The following is a 17,500-nucleotide window of genomic DNA, read 5'->3' as shown; positions in this document are numbered from 1 at the left end:
GGAGCTGCGGGCTTCAGTTGAGTGTCGTGATCAAGCTCTTGGCTTAGACCCCTGATTTGAAGAAGATGGAGAGATAGTAGCGTGTGTGTGCGTGTTTGTCTGTGTGTATATATGTATGTGAATGTGTGTATGTGTGTGAGTGTGTAGCGGGGTTATCTGAGGTTGGGTAGAAGTGGTAGAAGCAGTTATTCATTATCCCCTCCCTCTCATGTATCGTGAAGATATATATACTGGGGAGGGAAAATATTTTCGGTGAACTGCAGGCGATGCATAAGATGTCAAAGGAGTTCCTTCTGATGTTCTGATGCTTAGATTACTTGTTTGAATTCATATTTTTCTCAAGTTTTGGAAATTTGTGTCTTTCTATGGGGTTCTTCTTGTGTCTAATATTCCTACAGTATGTTGTTTCTGAATGTTTTTCTGGCATATGAATATAGCCTAAATGCGTTACCGTTATCAGAAATTAGTAAGTACGATTACGTTTTGTTTAAAGATTTTTCTAATTTCGTAATCGAAATATTTGGTAATTTCTCGTTGTGCTCAGTTCAAAGTGTTATTTCTTTCGTATAAAGAATTATTGATGTGTTCATATGTTTATCTTACCGTGCCTGTTCGATTGGGAAAAGATATAATTTTTCTCTTTGGTTTTTAGTTAATTTTCAGCGTAATAATAATGAAGCTCTGTTCAAAGACCGTGAAAATTTCCATGTACAATAATGTATAGAAAGATAATGGCGGAAGTGTCAGTACAGTACTAATTATTTTTATTTGTAGATGAGATGGAATGATGAAATATCAAGTCAGTTTTTCCTACAGCAATTCGGCTATACTTTAACAGTCAAACACATTCTGAACTCACTAACTCATGATGGCAAACTTCACTCCTCTGTAGTCACCCTCTTGCATAGTTACACTGCTAGTATTCTATTCTCATTAGCCGTAGTAACAGGGCTTTCCATTTCATGGGCCCTGATTAAGTTAATCTTGATTACCTCAGTATAGAAACTGTAGGCTTGCAGAAAATATTTGGTAAAAATGAAGTGGGGATATCTTTTATTGCCTTTTGAGGAGATTTACTTTTCGATAAGGAGTTTTCTATATTTCTTGTAGCGATTTTGCTACAGATTGCGGGTGAAAAGTAATGGCAGTTTTGTCGTAGACACGTTGGAAATATCCCAGTAATTTGTATTCAGCAATATTTCAGATGCATTCACAAACGGCGTTCACGAGTACTGATTAGGCATGTGTGAAACTTATAGGGAATACTATACCCTTAACCTCTTCATCTACTGTTAGTAACTTCTCAGACGTTTTTCAGAGTTACTTTACGGATTGGTATTTTATTTGTGAACATATAACCAACATTATTACCAGCACTTCATTGGACTTTTTGACTATGGAAGTCATTCTCGAGAACACACGCCTGTCTTGACTATTCTACTGATGTTATATCTGTACATTCCAGGGTTCCAATGTGATCACTCTTATTTACCATTTAATTATGAAATTATATCCTTTAAGGTTCAAGCATCTCATTCTTCGTGTGAACAAAGATCTTGATATTTGTTTTAATCATATTAACATTAGTTGGAATCTGATACTTTTCCCATATTCTTTACCCTCATGGCTACAAAATGTATATGTAAATTAAAATAGCCTTTCCTTTAATCATCAAATGATGATTAAAAATTAAGCTGGCCATATGCCAGTATTCAGTGTGGTATAAACGTTAGACAGTGCTATACACCACAATTCCAGATTCATGTTGCTCACTTATGTACTTCTCCAAACTTGTTCAAGAGTGAAAGGGGCGGGGAGGGCGCGACTGGGGTGTTGGGAGCTGTTTAGTGTGATGTCTACTGATATCATTAGAGGAAGAAGAAAGAAAGGCCAGGTGGACTACCCAGATGGGAATAGGTATATTTGTCCTTTTATCTTTATCCGCAACTGTTGTCTATAGAATCTTTTCCCTTAACTTCCACTTTCGTACTTCACTTTCGGATCAAAGCTTTCAGTGAGAGATGGAAGATTGGAACGGGTGTGCTCCTGACATAATTTTTAAAAGTAAATTTTGCAAGAAACGGGAGATTTATTGAGGTAAATTTTATGAGAAGAGAGTGGAAAAGAAGCAGTCAAGCAAAACCAGTTAAAGGACACCCACCCTTTAGTTACTGGGTGCTTGTGAAGGCCTGCAGTTTCTGTTCTGAGAGAATCAAGAGCTGTCTCTTCTGAACGGAAATGAAGTTTTGTTGAATTTTCACAGTAAAAAAATGGAGACTTTTGAAATATGTAGAAACGGAGAAAATGAAAAGCAAGAAGAGTTCAAAAGGATAGAAACTTCGACACAACGACCTTAAAGTAAAATTTGTAACCTTAGAAGAGAAGATGGATTTGTGTGTGTTCAGACGACTATTACTTAGACTGAGAATAGGAGTTGATAAAAAAAAGTGTACGAGTATACTTCAGAAATCTTGTGAGAAAGAAGGATTGGCCTAGAGAGTGCTGAATTGTCTATGTGACAGAATAGTTTTAGTGAAAAGACCTTAACGTATGTATATAGGAAGCCTTAGTATCCAAATGATAGATAGGAATAGCGAAGTTCACATTTTGGGGTTTATGTATTGATGATAACACAATGACGTTTTTTATGAGGTGTTCGGAATCTGCGCAAATATTGTGGTTTCATTTTTTTTATTGAGGAGGTAGAAGATAATATTGTGACGGCAATCACTGCCTTCATTTTTCTTGTCAGAAGCTTCCTCCTTGTAGAGAAAACTGGGTGACAAATTGTTATTTATGTCAAAGCTAGATATTTGCATTATTGAGATGACGTAAAAAATGGAAGGATATAAGACGCTCTGCTACATCTTTAAAAGTAATTTGTGGTCTTTCTTTTAACCTTACATACATCATAATTATAACATGGTGTAAGTTGATGGTGACGCTCTCGTGTTATTTTCATGACCACTTAAGGCTTGGTTTTATAAACTTTTATATTCAATGTGGAAGGTGTTTGAATTAATCGTAAAGTTATTGATAAGGATTGATTTCGATGTAGGTTTTACTAGGGACAGCTCTCCAGCTTTGTAAACATTATATTATTTAATGTAAAGTAAGATCTGAGATATATTTTTGTGAAGACTACCAACTACCTACATTGAGGACATGATTTGGTCATGTGGAGAGAATAAAGGATGAAATTATGGTGGAAAGTATGTATAATTTGGATGTTATATGGGAGGAAGAGAAGCCTCGGAAGTGCTGGATAGATGGCTTGAAGGAGTTATGGGAAAGGAATGGTATTAATATTTAGGAAATTTGAGTGTATATCCAGGATACAGTTAAATGGCATAATGATTTCATGGGGGTTCGATGAGATGCTGATAAGGCTTGTGTAAATTTATATTAAGCGGATAATATTACGGAAATTTTATGATGAGGGGTTTGATTCCACGATTCAGCATTTAAAGTTTTAAATTGGCAGCTACTGTACTTTTGTATTGCTTTTTTTTTTATCACGTCTTGTTCATGGAACGGCTTAAAATTGATATATATATATATATATATATATATATATATATATATATATATATATATATATATATATATATATATATATATATATATATATGTATATGTATGTACTGTATGTATCAGTATTCTATTTACTTATACAGGAATCCATTTATGTACACTATGTTCAAAGTGTATGTACTGCATACAGGTTATGCATCGTAGCTTCTTTTTTTCACTTTTTATACATAAACTTATTGTTAACAAGTGCTCTCTCTCTCTCTCTCTCTCTCTCTCTCTCTCTCTCTCTCTCTCTCTCTCTCTCTCTCTCTCTCTCTCATTTAAAGTGATTTTATGCAAAAATAGACTTGTTATTCTTCCCCAGTTACCATAGTTAACCGTAGATATTAGCAATGGGAAATATATCGTTAATATTTGACAAAGAAATTTATCGTAGAACAAAGTGCCCGTACAGAGAGAGAGAGAGAGAGAGAGAGAGAGAGAGAGAGAGAGAGAGAGAGAGAGAGAGAGAGAGAGCTGCAGTAGGCGCTATTCTGGGGACCATTTTTCGTAAATAAGTAATGTCTTTTTTTTTAAACTGCAAATGTCCCCCCATCCCACCCCGAAAAAAAAAAAAAATAATCAGAATTACTGGGAGACCTGCTTCCACATAATGCGGGAGAGTATTACATAATACGTATACTATCTATTTTATGTAAATTTCTTTATTTTCAGTTTCTCACACATGGCTAACGAATTTTCTTTGCTTGCCCATCTCCCGTCTGTGATTGATCTTTGACCAGACCAAGGTTAATTACATCACGTTTTTGGAGTGGCTTTACACGATCCCGATGAGTTTATTTATATAATTATTTTGTAGTCTATATATTTACGAATTTTAATACACTGGCTGTGCATTTGAGAAATATTCCGTATGTAATTAGATTTTACGCGCATTTTTGTTGTTTTAAGACTTCGTTGACCCATTACTAAAGACCAGCCTATATAGTTAAGCTATGTCTGTTTAAGAGCACGATAAGAGTGTTCTTTGTAGCGTAAATAAAGTTTCAAGATGGGCTGATTTTCGACTTTTTTCCCCAGTCTTGCGTTAGGGGTGATGAAATGATCTGTACCAAAGCACGATAAACATATTCGACTTTCAGAATTTGTTCCAGATTGACTAACGTTTAAAGTTTTCTTCGCTCCTGCAGCGCTAAGATTTGCGTAAGACAGCTTGCAACAAACGAGATTTTCACATGAGAAGTGAGTAGTGTTTATTTGTCAGGTGATGACCTTTGCAAGATTGCCATTCCTTGCTTGGTGATGAAAGAGAGTGTGAAGTTGTTTGGATGGATGAAATCATGAGAAAGAAAAAGAAAGAAAAAAGGAAAGTTATAGAGAGGGATGGCAGGGTGACGTGGTGTCGTAATTTTTTTATGATTTAGTCTTGGGCAATTATGGTGTGTATTACAACCTTATCACCTTCACATGCTCACTCAGTTACGTCTTTCGAATGTTATTAATGTCGTGCAGTCTTTTGCTTTTACCAGTGAGGCAGAACTGTAGGGCTGACCGTACACGAAAACAAACATGCTAAAATTTCATATCGATTTCATATGGGTGAAAATAAACTGCGTTCAAGTGGGTGACTGTGTACTGTTTTTTTCATACGGATGAAAGGAGGCTATATTTTTAGGTGGGTACAGGCTTTTTAAATGAATGAGGATTGGCGTTATGTCGTGTGAATAATGATGTACAGTAATGTAATTGCAACTGGATGAGCATGGACTATGTTTGCTTTGTTTGCTGTGGATGAAGATAGGTTCTGTTTCCAAATAGACTATAGAAAATAACAAGCTCAAATAAATGTTAGCGAGGCTGAGAATACGCTATTTTCAATTGGGCGAAAACAGACTGTATTTGTAGGTGACGAAAATAGGTTAAGTGTTCTTGTTAGGAACAGTTACAAGTCTTCTTCATTTCTGGGATGCATTTTAATTTAAGGTTAAACAGTAAAGGCCTTTGGTGGTCACGGTATTAATACATGGGTCTGCCACATTGTTGTCTTCTTTCTCGACCTTTAGACTAATATTCCTCTCTTACGCAAATGATTTTTTGTAATTTTTCAGCACAAAGCTTTTCTTTATTTTTTTTTTTAGATTAGTGTAGCAATACCTGTTGTATTGATTCTAGAAACCACTCTATTCTGCTGACACAGGCTTATGTGTTTTATGTGATATATATATATATATATATATATATATATATATATATATATATATATATATATATATATATATATATATATATATTTATTTTGAACTAACTGCAGTACTGTTTTGTTTAGACCAGATAGTATAGACTTCAATATTGCACCGTGAAGTAAATATAAGTAAATATATATATATATATATATATATATATATATATATATATATATATATGTATATATATATATATATATATATATATATATATATATATATATATATATACATATATATATATATATATATATATATATAATATTTACGTCATGGTGCAATATTGAAGTCTGTCTAAACAAAACAGTAATGCAGTTAGTTCAAAGAGGAATGAAACAAGGATACTCAGAGGTGTAGAATTTTTGTTCAAATGGAGGCGTTGACCAAAAGAGGCCATGCTATTCAGTTAATGAGGAGGTGATAAACATTAACGGTGCCATTTTGAGGACGGCTGTAAGCAAATCCAAAGCAATAAAAGAGATCCAGTGAATGATTTTGCGTCCACAAAGACAATCAAAAGAACGTATTGATCCCTTTAATGAGGATGATAGAGTGCATTAGAAATATGCTGTAATGGATGAGGTGGATTGGCTGGTGGCAAACTTTGGCATGGGATATTAGAAAAAAGAGGCTACTCTCGAGAAAAGAACGAAAATAAAGCAGAAAAGAATACTAGATGGCTTCAAAGATGTGCAGGAAGTATAATATGTTTACTAAAGATGACAGAGCAAAGGAAAAAGAGAAACACGGCACCCTTCTACATAAGAAGAAATACTTGATACATTTCAGAAAAATTGTGTGAACTTAGGAAGGTGTGGCTGCGGCGAAAATAATTAAGTTGTATTGATGATAGTATAACAAATATAAAGCGTGTACCTGATGATATTACAACAAATATAACAAACATGTATTGATGATATTAAAAACAAATAAAAAATGTGTAATTAATATAATGGATTGGATTTTAATTTCCTTTTTTTTAACAACTAGTCTTAACATACAATGAACCTGGTAATTGTTGGAACGATTACGTTACAGAGAAGCATAGGTTAAAAGGAAACCAGAATGAGGTTCATTTGTCAAAGTAATGCTTAAACTATTCGATGGTAAGTTATACCTTGAAATGGAACAGAGGAGACAAGGTGTATTAAAGAAAATAATCGGGAGAGACCTGGATAAAGTTGAAAATGTTTTCAAAATCGAAGGAAGGTGGACGATGGACAAGAACGGCAAAAGCAAAAATAGTAAAATAAAACTTAGTGAATGTAAAAGAGAATGAATTCATTATGTAATAATAGTGAATGTAAATGAGCATGAATTCATTATATAATAATTTACGAAAAAAATAGACTGCTAAACAAATTAACATAAAAACATAGGGATGAATGTAAATGTGGAAGCGGAATTGTGATGCAAGTACCTTGTGAGGAATCGTTTTTCATAACCAGTGTGCTTAAGATGAAAAGAACAGACAGCAAAGAAACAAACGCGGAGTTAAAGTTCTGCCATATCATGACTTTCAAGACAGTATAAGAAAGATGACATTTCACCATGAAGTGTGAATCTCTGTGGAGACTAGAGAAATGAAACTAAGTTTGAAGTACCAGAAATACAGATATGGATATGAATGGGAAAGTTATGTAGGCAGTTTTGAATCCAGCGAATGATCAGAATAGGTAGGGAAACAAAAAATCTAGGCGAGAAAAATTAGAATGTCTAAAGAAATAGGTGACTCAGTGACCAGAAGACACGGTGAAGGCAAAAGACTGCAACATTTGCAGCAGTAGATACAATAAATGTCAATATTTCACAGGCTACGAGAACAATGGTGAAATCCATAAACGCACCTTCTTATTTGTTTTTATGCATAAATATACAAATACGGATACAAAAACATCAACCGGTAATAAAAAAAGAATAGTTATATTTGCTGTGCGAAAGAACTTTTTTATTTATATGCATTAAAGTTCTTGCAGCATCATTATGAATCCAAGTTGCTCCGACAAACACCATCTATTTTTCTTTCTACAGTGACCCAAATAACTACCAGGAATGCCCAGTTCTCAACAGAGACTTAAAACATATTTGATCATTCTTCATGGACCACAAGTAGCTGAAAAATACACAGTGATTGAACAGAGTATTAGAGAGAGAGAGAGAGAGAGAGAGAGAGAGAGAGAGAGAGAGAGAGAGAGAGAGAGAGAGAGAGAGAGAGCATAACGATCCTAACATGGCACACACATCCAGCGCCTGGATTATAAGTCCTTTAGTGGAGACAATGAGGTTGTTAAGATGGAAAGGGCAGATGTCTATTTCAGCACCTTCTTAGACTCCTAACACGTCCTGAATATCAGTTTGAGTTTGCATCTGCAGTGACATAAACTTCTGAGTATTCTATGCGTGTGCTGAGGTGTCTCACAAAACACATGACCAGAATTCATCTACAGAGGTGACACAGGTCGATTGTATATATGAATCGTGTGATATGAGGTACCGAGATTTTCGTATTATACAAATCATGTTTGATATAAGCAAATTAATATATGCACATCATATAAACCGATATACAAATAGATTTTTTTTTTTACCATTGGCCTTTTTTCTTTAAGAGGGTGGCACCGGAAGGTTTTAACTTTGACTGCTAGCTGACACGGGTATCCATTCAGAGGTCTGTATGCGTGAGTACGTGTGCGTGTTTGTGTATGTAAATCTTTGCACCATATCCTTATACTGTAGGCTATATGCAACCCTGTGCATTCATTTTAGATTTATGTGCTTTAGCCAGCATAGAGTTATTTTTGCAATTTTTTACATTTAAAATACTGTATATGTAGTTGTAAGATGTTAATGTACTAAAATTTATTAACGGTCCGATATGCCTTGACTTTTTTTCTCGCTTGAAATGCGGTATTAGAAATCTAGATGAGCTGTGTTTAGCGACCTTGTCTTTATGTTTTGTGTAATCTCGACTGAATATCAGTTGATGGATTATAGTCCACACATGTCTGGCTTCTAGTAGAAACTGTTATTCCAGTTGAAGAACTTCATTATAAATTTAACACCAGGTGAAGACTTTTCTAATGGCATTCATACTGCTTTCAATGTATTTACCACTTTCGTTAAATGAATATGAAATAGGAGGTTAGTATGCAAATGAACCTTTTTTTACAATGTTATTTGGCAAATATATTTTCTTCAGAGTTTTACATGCCGAAGCATGTTTTATGTATTTATGTATTAATCATAAAACGGGTACATAACATACCAGGATTGGTAAATATTTTTAAATCACCATCCTTTGTAATGTTATTTTTCTGGCGTATTGAATTGGTTAATAAATTCACTTTTTGGAAGTTTTGACCAAATTATAAATTAATCTTTTGCTATGTGAAAAATTTATATACTGGGGCTTTAAAAGTTTTCTTGTTTTAGAGCCGCATTAAAATTTGTATAGTGACCCATGGAAATAAACTTGTATTTTCTTTCTTTCAGGGGCGATGGCGGTTCCGCTCGTTTTCTTTTTACAAAGTCCTCGCCTTCGGGGCTGACTTCGATAAAAGAGTCAAAACTAAAATCCGAAAAGTTCGAGCTTCAAAACGACCTTATTTCTGGGTTGCCCAAAAATGACTCTTCTGGTAAACCCAAACAAAAACTGGATATTATATCAAATTGCCCAAACGGGCCAATGGACGACTTCGATGGGGTCGATCACATCATCGCAGTAAGGTAGGCAGAATAGTTTTCACGAACAGACCCAATCTTACGAGTATATTGTAGATTTTTTTGTGATTGTGCAAAAAAGTTACAGATTTGCGAAGAAAGAAATGGCTTTATATGTGTTGATGGAAATTTTATAGTAGTCCTCTGTGAATGTGTTTATGTGTATATTATAATATGTGTATGTATATATAAATAGACACTAAATTCACGAAGGAAAGAGAAACAATGGAGTGCTGCGATGCCTTTCGACTATCGTCCTTTACTTAGCAGACTAAAGAAATTTAAAAATAAGTTTACAAAGAAAGCTCATATAAATGACAGATGGGGATTACAAATGAAAAAAATATGTACCTGGAATCTACCACAATTGAAGAATTGGTAGAACTGCCAAAACAGGGTTAAATATTTAAGAGGCTTTACAAAGGATGTGGATGAACCATTCTGAAGCAGGGACAGGACAATTAAAATATTATACAAGAAGGTGATTGACCACCAAAAAATGTTATAAAAGTACAACTCATTAATTCTCTTCGTTTGTAAACAATAACAATTTTTGCAAGATGAACATTTTTACAAATAAAAGATTATATTAAACATACGAGTACATAGAAAATGTGTATTAGGTAACTATGTCCTATGTATTCGTATGTTTAATATAATTTTTTATTTGTAAAAATAGTTGCCTAAAACATATTTTTTATGTACTCGTATGTTTAATATGATCTTTTATTTGTAAAAATGTTCGTCTTGAGTTGTACTTTTATAATATTTTTTGGTGGTCAGTCACCACCTTGTATAATCTTTTAATTGTCCTGTCCCTGCTTCTGAATGGTTCATCCAAATCCTTTGTAAAACCTCTTAAATATTTAACCCTGTTTTGGCAGTTCTGCTAATCCTTCAATTGTGTTGGATTCCAGGTACATATTTTTTCCTTTTTAATCCCCATCTGTCATTTATATGAGCTTTCTTTGTAACCTTATTTTTACATTTCTTCAATCTGGTAAGCAAAGGACGACAAGTCGAAAGACCTCGGAACACTCCATTGCCTCTCTTTCCTTCGTCTATTTTGTCGTTATTTATATATTCATAAAGTTCCTTACTTTCGTGATTCAGTTATACATATGTACATATATATGTATATATATATATATATATATATATATTTATATATATATATATATATATATATATATATATATATATATATATATATATATATATATATATATATGCAGTATATATATGTGTGTGAGTGTGTGTAATTCTCTGTGAAGGTATATATATATATATATATATATATATATATATATATATATATATATATATATATATATATATATATATATATATATATATGTATATATGCACGCCTTCACAGAGGATCACTATAAAATTTTCCATCAACACATAAAACCATTTCTTTCTTATGTATATATATATACATACATACATACATACATTATATATATAATATATATATATGTATATTTATAATATATATAATATATATATATATATATATATATATATATGTATATATATATATATATATATATATATATATATATATATATATATATATATATACAGTATGTATGTATTATGAATTTTTATATATACAAACATTAAGCTAAAAATGTTTAATATTCAATTTGCTGTACTTCGGGAATAATACCGAAGGGGGGGATTATAATTGATAAGTGGCTCGTCACTTGGCGGAATCGACCCACCCCAAACCAGAGAGAACCAACTACTTTAGTGATGCCTTAGACCACTAGAATGGCACGGAGAATTCTGTATATATATGTATGTATATATATATATATATATATATATATATATATATATATATATATATAATTTTTTTTTGCTTTGGTTATACAGTAGTTTGGTTTTTCAGATTACCTACGAGGTACAGGTTTCAGGTGATGCAAGTTTATTTGCCATATACCAGTATTATGTAACGTGAGATGATAAGGAAATTGTATTTGTAAATAAACTGTGTGCATTGGTTTGGTTTCTCTTTACATACATTTGTGCATCTTTTTTATATTAGGAAAAAATGGATAACTTACGAGTAGTGTGAATCAAAGTAGTAAACCTTTTTCATATCTCATCTTGGTAAAAATTTGTAACGAAGATTATCTGTCATCGATGAATATCAGGTCTAGCCTGGCTTTTGTGACTTTTGTTAACATTAATGCCATAATGGTGTAGTAGGGTTGGGAACTGCAAAAAAATTGTTTAAAATCACTGAAATGCAGCCCTCTTAGTGTTTTATATATATATATATATATATATATATATATATATATATATATATATATATATATATATATATATATATATATATATATTTGTATATATGTATATATTTATATTATATATATATATATATATATATATATATATATGTATGTATATATATATTGTTATATATATATACATATATATATATATATATATACATATATATATGTATGTATGTATGTATGTATGTATGTATGTATGTATGTATGTATGTATGTATGTATGTATGTATGTATGTATGTATGTATGATAATCGCTCTGACACGTGATTTTTATGTCAGACTTTACTACAGGTCAATAAGACTGGGTGCAAATCCTGACTGGCTTCGACTTTATATCAAGCCAATATCTGAGGACCAATACATATTGGTAAAAATGTACAGTATATATACTAGAGGGACAGTACAAACGATAAGATACTAGACAGTTGTAAATCAAATATTCACACGTCCAGATGCTGCCTAAAAAAAGAAAATAAGTAACCATAGCATACCAATCACTGGTTTAAACAGCTGTGACATTGTTTCATAGGGCCAGAACAGGAAAATTTTGCTGACTATTCGACCTAGAAACAAGGGCCTTTTTAGAGGGGTTTAGAGTCTGTTTCAGTTGGATATTGGCTTTCATTCGGGGTTTATTGGCTGTTGTAACTGGAAATGGGGCACCTTTTTCGCTCTTAAATTGTCAACACTTAATTTGATGACGTTAACAAAATTCAGGACTTACACTTCTGTTTTGGATGCCTAAGGTATTCCTCTTTTGAGGATGACCTTCAGTGGTATACGATGCTTGCTAAGCTTTAGGAAGTTTGTCGTTCAATATTAATTGGGGAAAAATGAATTCTAAGGTGTTTTATATTACCAAAGATTTCACCTTCTGTTTACAGTTATTGGATTCTTGTTATACTGACGATTTATTTTTCCACAGCTGTGTTTGTGTTAAAGTATTTTTTAAACGTGGCTTTTTAAGGGTCAAGGACTGGAACTCTTTAGCTGTAGTGGTTGGATATTGTTGACAGAAGAGTCCTTCAGACTCCTGATATTCTTATTTCTTTTTTTCTTTTTAAAGTCCTACCATATACAATAAAACGTCTGCTGAGTTCTTTGAGAACCTGCCTTACAATTTCATTTAGGTTGGCTGTGAAATAATAGGTTTCTCGCTAAATAATAGAGACTACAATAAAATAGGTAACTGTATATGATAAGCAAGTATTTTTGGGATAAAGCTACCAACCTCTAGCCTTCCTCCACGCTGGTTGCTACTCCCCACAACCATGGAGCTACCAGGTACCTCCTTCACTGCAGTGGTCAACAAAGGCACGATGGGGTTTGGTGGAACTTGAGTAAATGCCTGCCCCTTGCATGGGAATCAAACCCTGGCCCTTTTTAACATCCACTACTGGAAAAAAATTTGAATTGTGTAAAATAACAAAATTAACTTGGAATAGTTACAAATTTTTCTCGTGGGTTTGCCCTGTCTTTTATTCCAGTATGTCATTTTCCTCTGTAATTACCAAACCATGTGGTATTAGACTAAGTCCTATGTTACGAAGGGATGAACCAAGTGCTCGGAAGACGAGTTAAACTGATATGTCGAGGTACACACTTAAGGATATGAAAGGAAGCTTTGGTTATCATAGGTAATAAGTGTAGATTGTAAACTATAAAACTGGTTTGATAATTATAGATCTTAATGACTCCATTGAAGAGAGAGAGAGAGAGAGAGAGAGAGAGAGAGAGAGAGAGAGAGAGAGAGAGAGAGAGAGAGAGAGAGAGAGAGAGAGAGAATATTGATATCGAAATAGAAGTTACCGTGAGAGGAGAATTGTGGCAATGAATAGGGTAATTATCGAGTGAATAGGCAATAAACGAGAGTAGGGGTTGATTCACCCGATGAATAACTCGATGAATACAGAGATCGATGGGCATTTGAAGGTCGATTAAAAAGGTGGCAGGGAGACTGGAGTTAGAATATGGGATATTTTTGAGTGCATAATATCATGCTATATTTGCTTTACTTATAAAATATTGTCTGTCATTTGCGAATTAAATAGAAATAGATAGACCCTTATCTAACCCGGACTTGAAATCGAAAACAAAAACAAAGGGAGCACGAAAAAGAGCAGGTTTATGGAGACCCACCTCTTGAAAGTTGGGGGGCTTTAGGTATAATTGAAAATGGAAGGAAGCGGTCAGTTCCAGATGATGGTTGTAGGAAAGAAGAGAGTGTCACCTAATGGAGGCTTCCGGGGACTTCTTATGTTAGACAAGCAAATGTAGGCTTTGGTGGTTTGATGGGTGTTATGTCCCTATTTGAGATAAATTACCCCTTTTTTATGGAATACTTCCTTCTAGGCATTAAGATCAATCTTCAAAGAGGATGTTGTACAATTAGAATCAAGCGGCACCTTGTATTCAACTAATTTTTGTGTATTTTTACCTATTTATAAATTTACCTTTTTTTTTAATATGTAATCTTTCTTTCTATATTTAATATTATCTTCTGTAACTTCTTTCAAATGAACACCATATTCTTTGAAAGCTTGAATTTCAAGTCTGTGCCCGCTGTAGGCTTGTCCTATATGAATCGGGTTTATCTTCTGAATAATAATAATAATAATAATACGTAGACATACAAACAAAATAGATTATTTTTAGATATGAAATTTTTTTTAAGGTGATAGAATACTGTGCTGTGTTTTGGTGAAATTTTTTTTTGCTCAGAGGGCTCATCATTGAAGCAGCATTTAAGGTATGGATATGATAGTGATTGTTATCTTGTTTTTCATCAAGAATAATACCCTACTAGGGAAAATAGCTATATATATATATATATATATATATATATATATATATATATATGTAAGAATTTTAGGGCATGGCGTTACTTAGCATACCAAAGAAGGTGTATGGTAGGATTTTGATTAAGATAAATAACACGTGGACTATTAGGGGAAAACCCGTGATGGTTTAAACAAGGGGGAAGTTGTGTGGAGCGTGTGTTTGTTAAGAAACATTTATATAAGAAGTTTGAAGGTATGTGGCTTATATGGACATTAAAAAAATAGTTGATGTCGATGTGTTTGAGATCGTGTGGTATAGAGGATGTTGAGAGTGAAAGAGTTATTACAATGGAGGTGAAGTGCATTAGGATAAGCAAATGGGAAAGTGATTGGTTTGATATAAAATGGGTCTGAGACAAGGTTGATATATCTCGATGTCTGTTTAGTGCCTTTATGGAAAAGTGATACAGTGAGTCAGAGACAAGACAGTAGATGTAGGAATAAAGCTGTAAATGGAGAGTGAATGATAGATGTTTGGAGATAATGCTATACTGATAGGGGATAGTGAAGAAAAACTGCAGAAACTAATAAAAAATGGTTCATGTGTTTATAGGAAGAGAAAGTTGAGTGAATGTTGATTTGGATAATGGAAGGATGGAAGCTGCTGATTTGTGGAAGTATTTTGTAGTAAATGTTTCTTGTAATGGTAGGATGAAAGAAGAGGTGAAGCACAGAATTGGAAAAGAAGGAAAGGTATCAGGGTGTGTGCAGAAGACTGGGAAGGAACATGAATTATCTATGGAAGGGAACATGTAAATTTATGCAGGGATTATTAAGCCAACTCACCTTTATGGAAATGTAGTGTGGATGTTGACGGCAAAGAAAGGATAAAATTCTGATGCTTTTAAGTCCTGAAGCTTTTAAGTCAAATGGTTTGTGTAGTGTATGCATTGTTAAAGGAATGAAAAGGGTGAGGAATGTGGAGCTACTTCAAAATGGTAAGAACTTCATCTTGGGTGGAAGACTTTATTTGGTTTGGACATGCCAAGGAATGGCTGGTGAAGAGTGTGCGGTTCACAATTGTTAGGAGGGTAGAGGATAGGAAGGCCTAGAGAGGGTTGGATAAATGATATGATAGAAGTTTTGGAAAGGAAGGGCCATAATACCTAAGAAACGCGAGAGTGCATGTAAAACAGAATTGAGTAGCCTAGTGTTTAGGTTAGTGGTTCTCAACCTGGGGGACCGCGAGCCCTGGGGAAAAATTAAAAATTCTCTAACTCTGCTCGTTATTCTCTTAACAAGAGTCACTAAGAAGGAGTGTCGAATATCTCACTAATTCATTCCCAAAACAATAAAAACACCCCTTCTCTTTCTCCTTTTTTTTCCCTTTAAATCTGGGAGGGAATTTTACTCCTAGGTACAAGGGGGTCGTGGAAGGAAGGAACAACTCCTAGAGGGGCGTGATAATAAAAAGGTTGAGAACCACTGGTTTAGGGGGTTTTGACTTGCTGTTGACGATCCTTTGCATAGGTGCACGGAGTGGCTAATATTGTGGAAATTTTCTGCATGGCCAGGGTCCTTTCATGATTTGGCATGATTTGGATGGAATAGATTGTTATGAGGTTGGCTTGTCAAGCAGAGAGAATAAAGATAGGTTAGTGAACAGAGTACACAATTCAGAAGTGAGAGATGGGAAAGGTGGAAAAAGACTCAGGAAGCACCGGATAGTTGGTGTGGAAGAAGTATTAGGCCCTTCTTGATATCCAGGAAGAGTAAGAGTCCTTGTAAGACAGACGTGTCTAGCACAGTGTGCTGATATTGAGCAATCTGTGCAGGTCTATGCTGCGCAAATGTCGCTACAGTTTTCTGCACGGGCGGTTCATCCACGATCCAGGAGTGTGAATAAGGCAAAGGCATGGTTTCTTTTATCTCTGGACCCACCTCATTTTAGTGAAAATAAATATATGAAGTTGGGTCTATCATTTTTAAAGGAACGATGATATTCAATGTAGGTTCTTTTTAGTTACAATTTAATGAAAGACACATTGGAAAATAAAAGCAGGAATCAGATGGAATGGGATAAAGTGAAACATGATATTATAAGGAAGATAACATAACGGAAGTTCCATACGTAAGTGGGAAAATGATGAAAGGGAGATGGAGATAGTTTGGACGAGTCGTTCACAAATCCTCAAGATAGGATGAGAGCTTTGAGGCGGAAGGATGCATGAGTGGAGATAGGCTATATGGAACTGAAAGCGTAATAAAAGCATTAATGGTATATATATATATATATATATATATATATATATATATATATATATATATATATATATATATATATACATACATATATATATATATATATATATATATATATATATATATATATATATATATATATATATATATATATATATATATCCTAGCAAAGAGAATAGAAAATTTTGGTATTTTTAATGAAAATGAAAAAAAGATTTTGCAAATTATTGGGTAAATACCATGACCACAATGTTGGATTATTCATCCAAACAATGTGAAGGAAGTAATGTATAGAAAGACGCTCCCGCTGTCACTGAAGTACTTTTTTTTTCTTCACATAAGCTTTGAAGTAGTTTGGTGTTTCCTTTTCTCCGCGTCAGCTAGCATGACTTGTCTCATGTGACTCTTCCCATGCTGACAGGTAATCGGTCACAGACAAAACCAGTTTCATCAGGTGGATTGCTTCAGCTCTCTCTCTCTCTCTCTCTCTCTCTCTCTCTCTCTCTCTCTCTCTCTCTCTCTCTCTCGTATTCATGTTCTGTCACATTCATGCTTTTCTGGTGAATCTTGATTCAACACTTTACGCAGATGCTTCCAAAACATTAGAGGTTCATACGCCTAAACAGAAGGCTCAGCAGACCACAGCAGT

The 17,500-nt window shown here is 33.8% G+C and overlaps 1 protein-coding gene across 4 annotated transcripts in view; it reads left to right on the top strand.

The window, feature by feature from the left end:
* Positions 1–17,500, top strand: part of wake (wide awake) — a 1,231,097-nt gene that overhangs the window by 123,204 nt on the left and 1,090,393 nt on the right. For all 4 annotated transcript variants that reach the window (XM_067110041.1, XM_067110037.1, XM_067110036.1 and 1 more), the window contains exon 3: positions 9,270–9,503. In XM_067110041.1, the coding sequence (XP_066966142.1) occupies positions 9,270–9,503 (234 nt within the window). The remainder of the gene's footprint in view (positions 1–9,269; positions 9,504–17,500) is intronic.

This window comes from Macrobrachium rosenbergii, chromosome 10 (assembly GCF_040412425.1).
Source record: "Macrobrachium rosenbergii isolate ZJJX-2024 chromosome 10, ASM4041242v1, whole genome shotgun sequence".
NCBI lineage: Eukaryota > Metazoa > Arthropoda > Malacostraca > Decapoda > Palaemonidae > Macrobrachium > Macrobrachium rosenbergii.
Note: the sequence above shows the minus strand (reverse complement) of the source record. Positions and strands in the feature narration are given on the sequence as shown.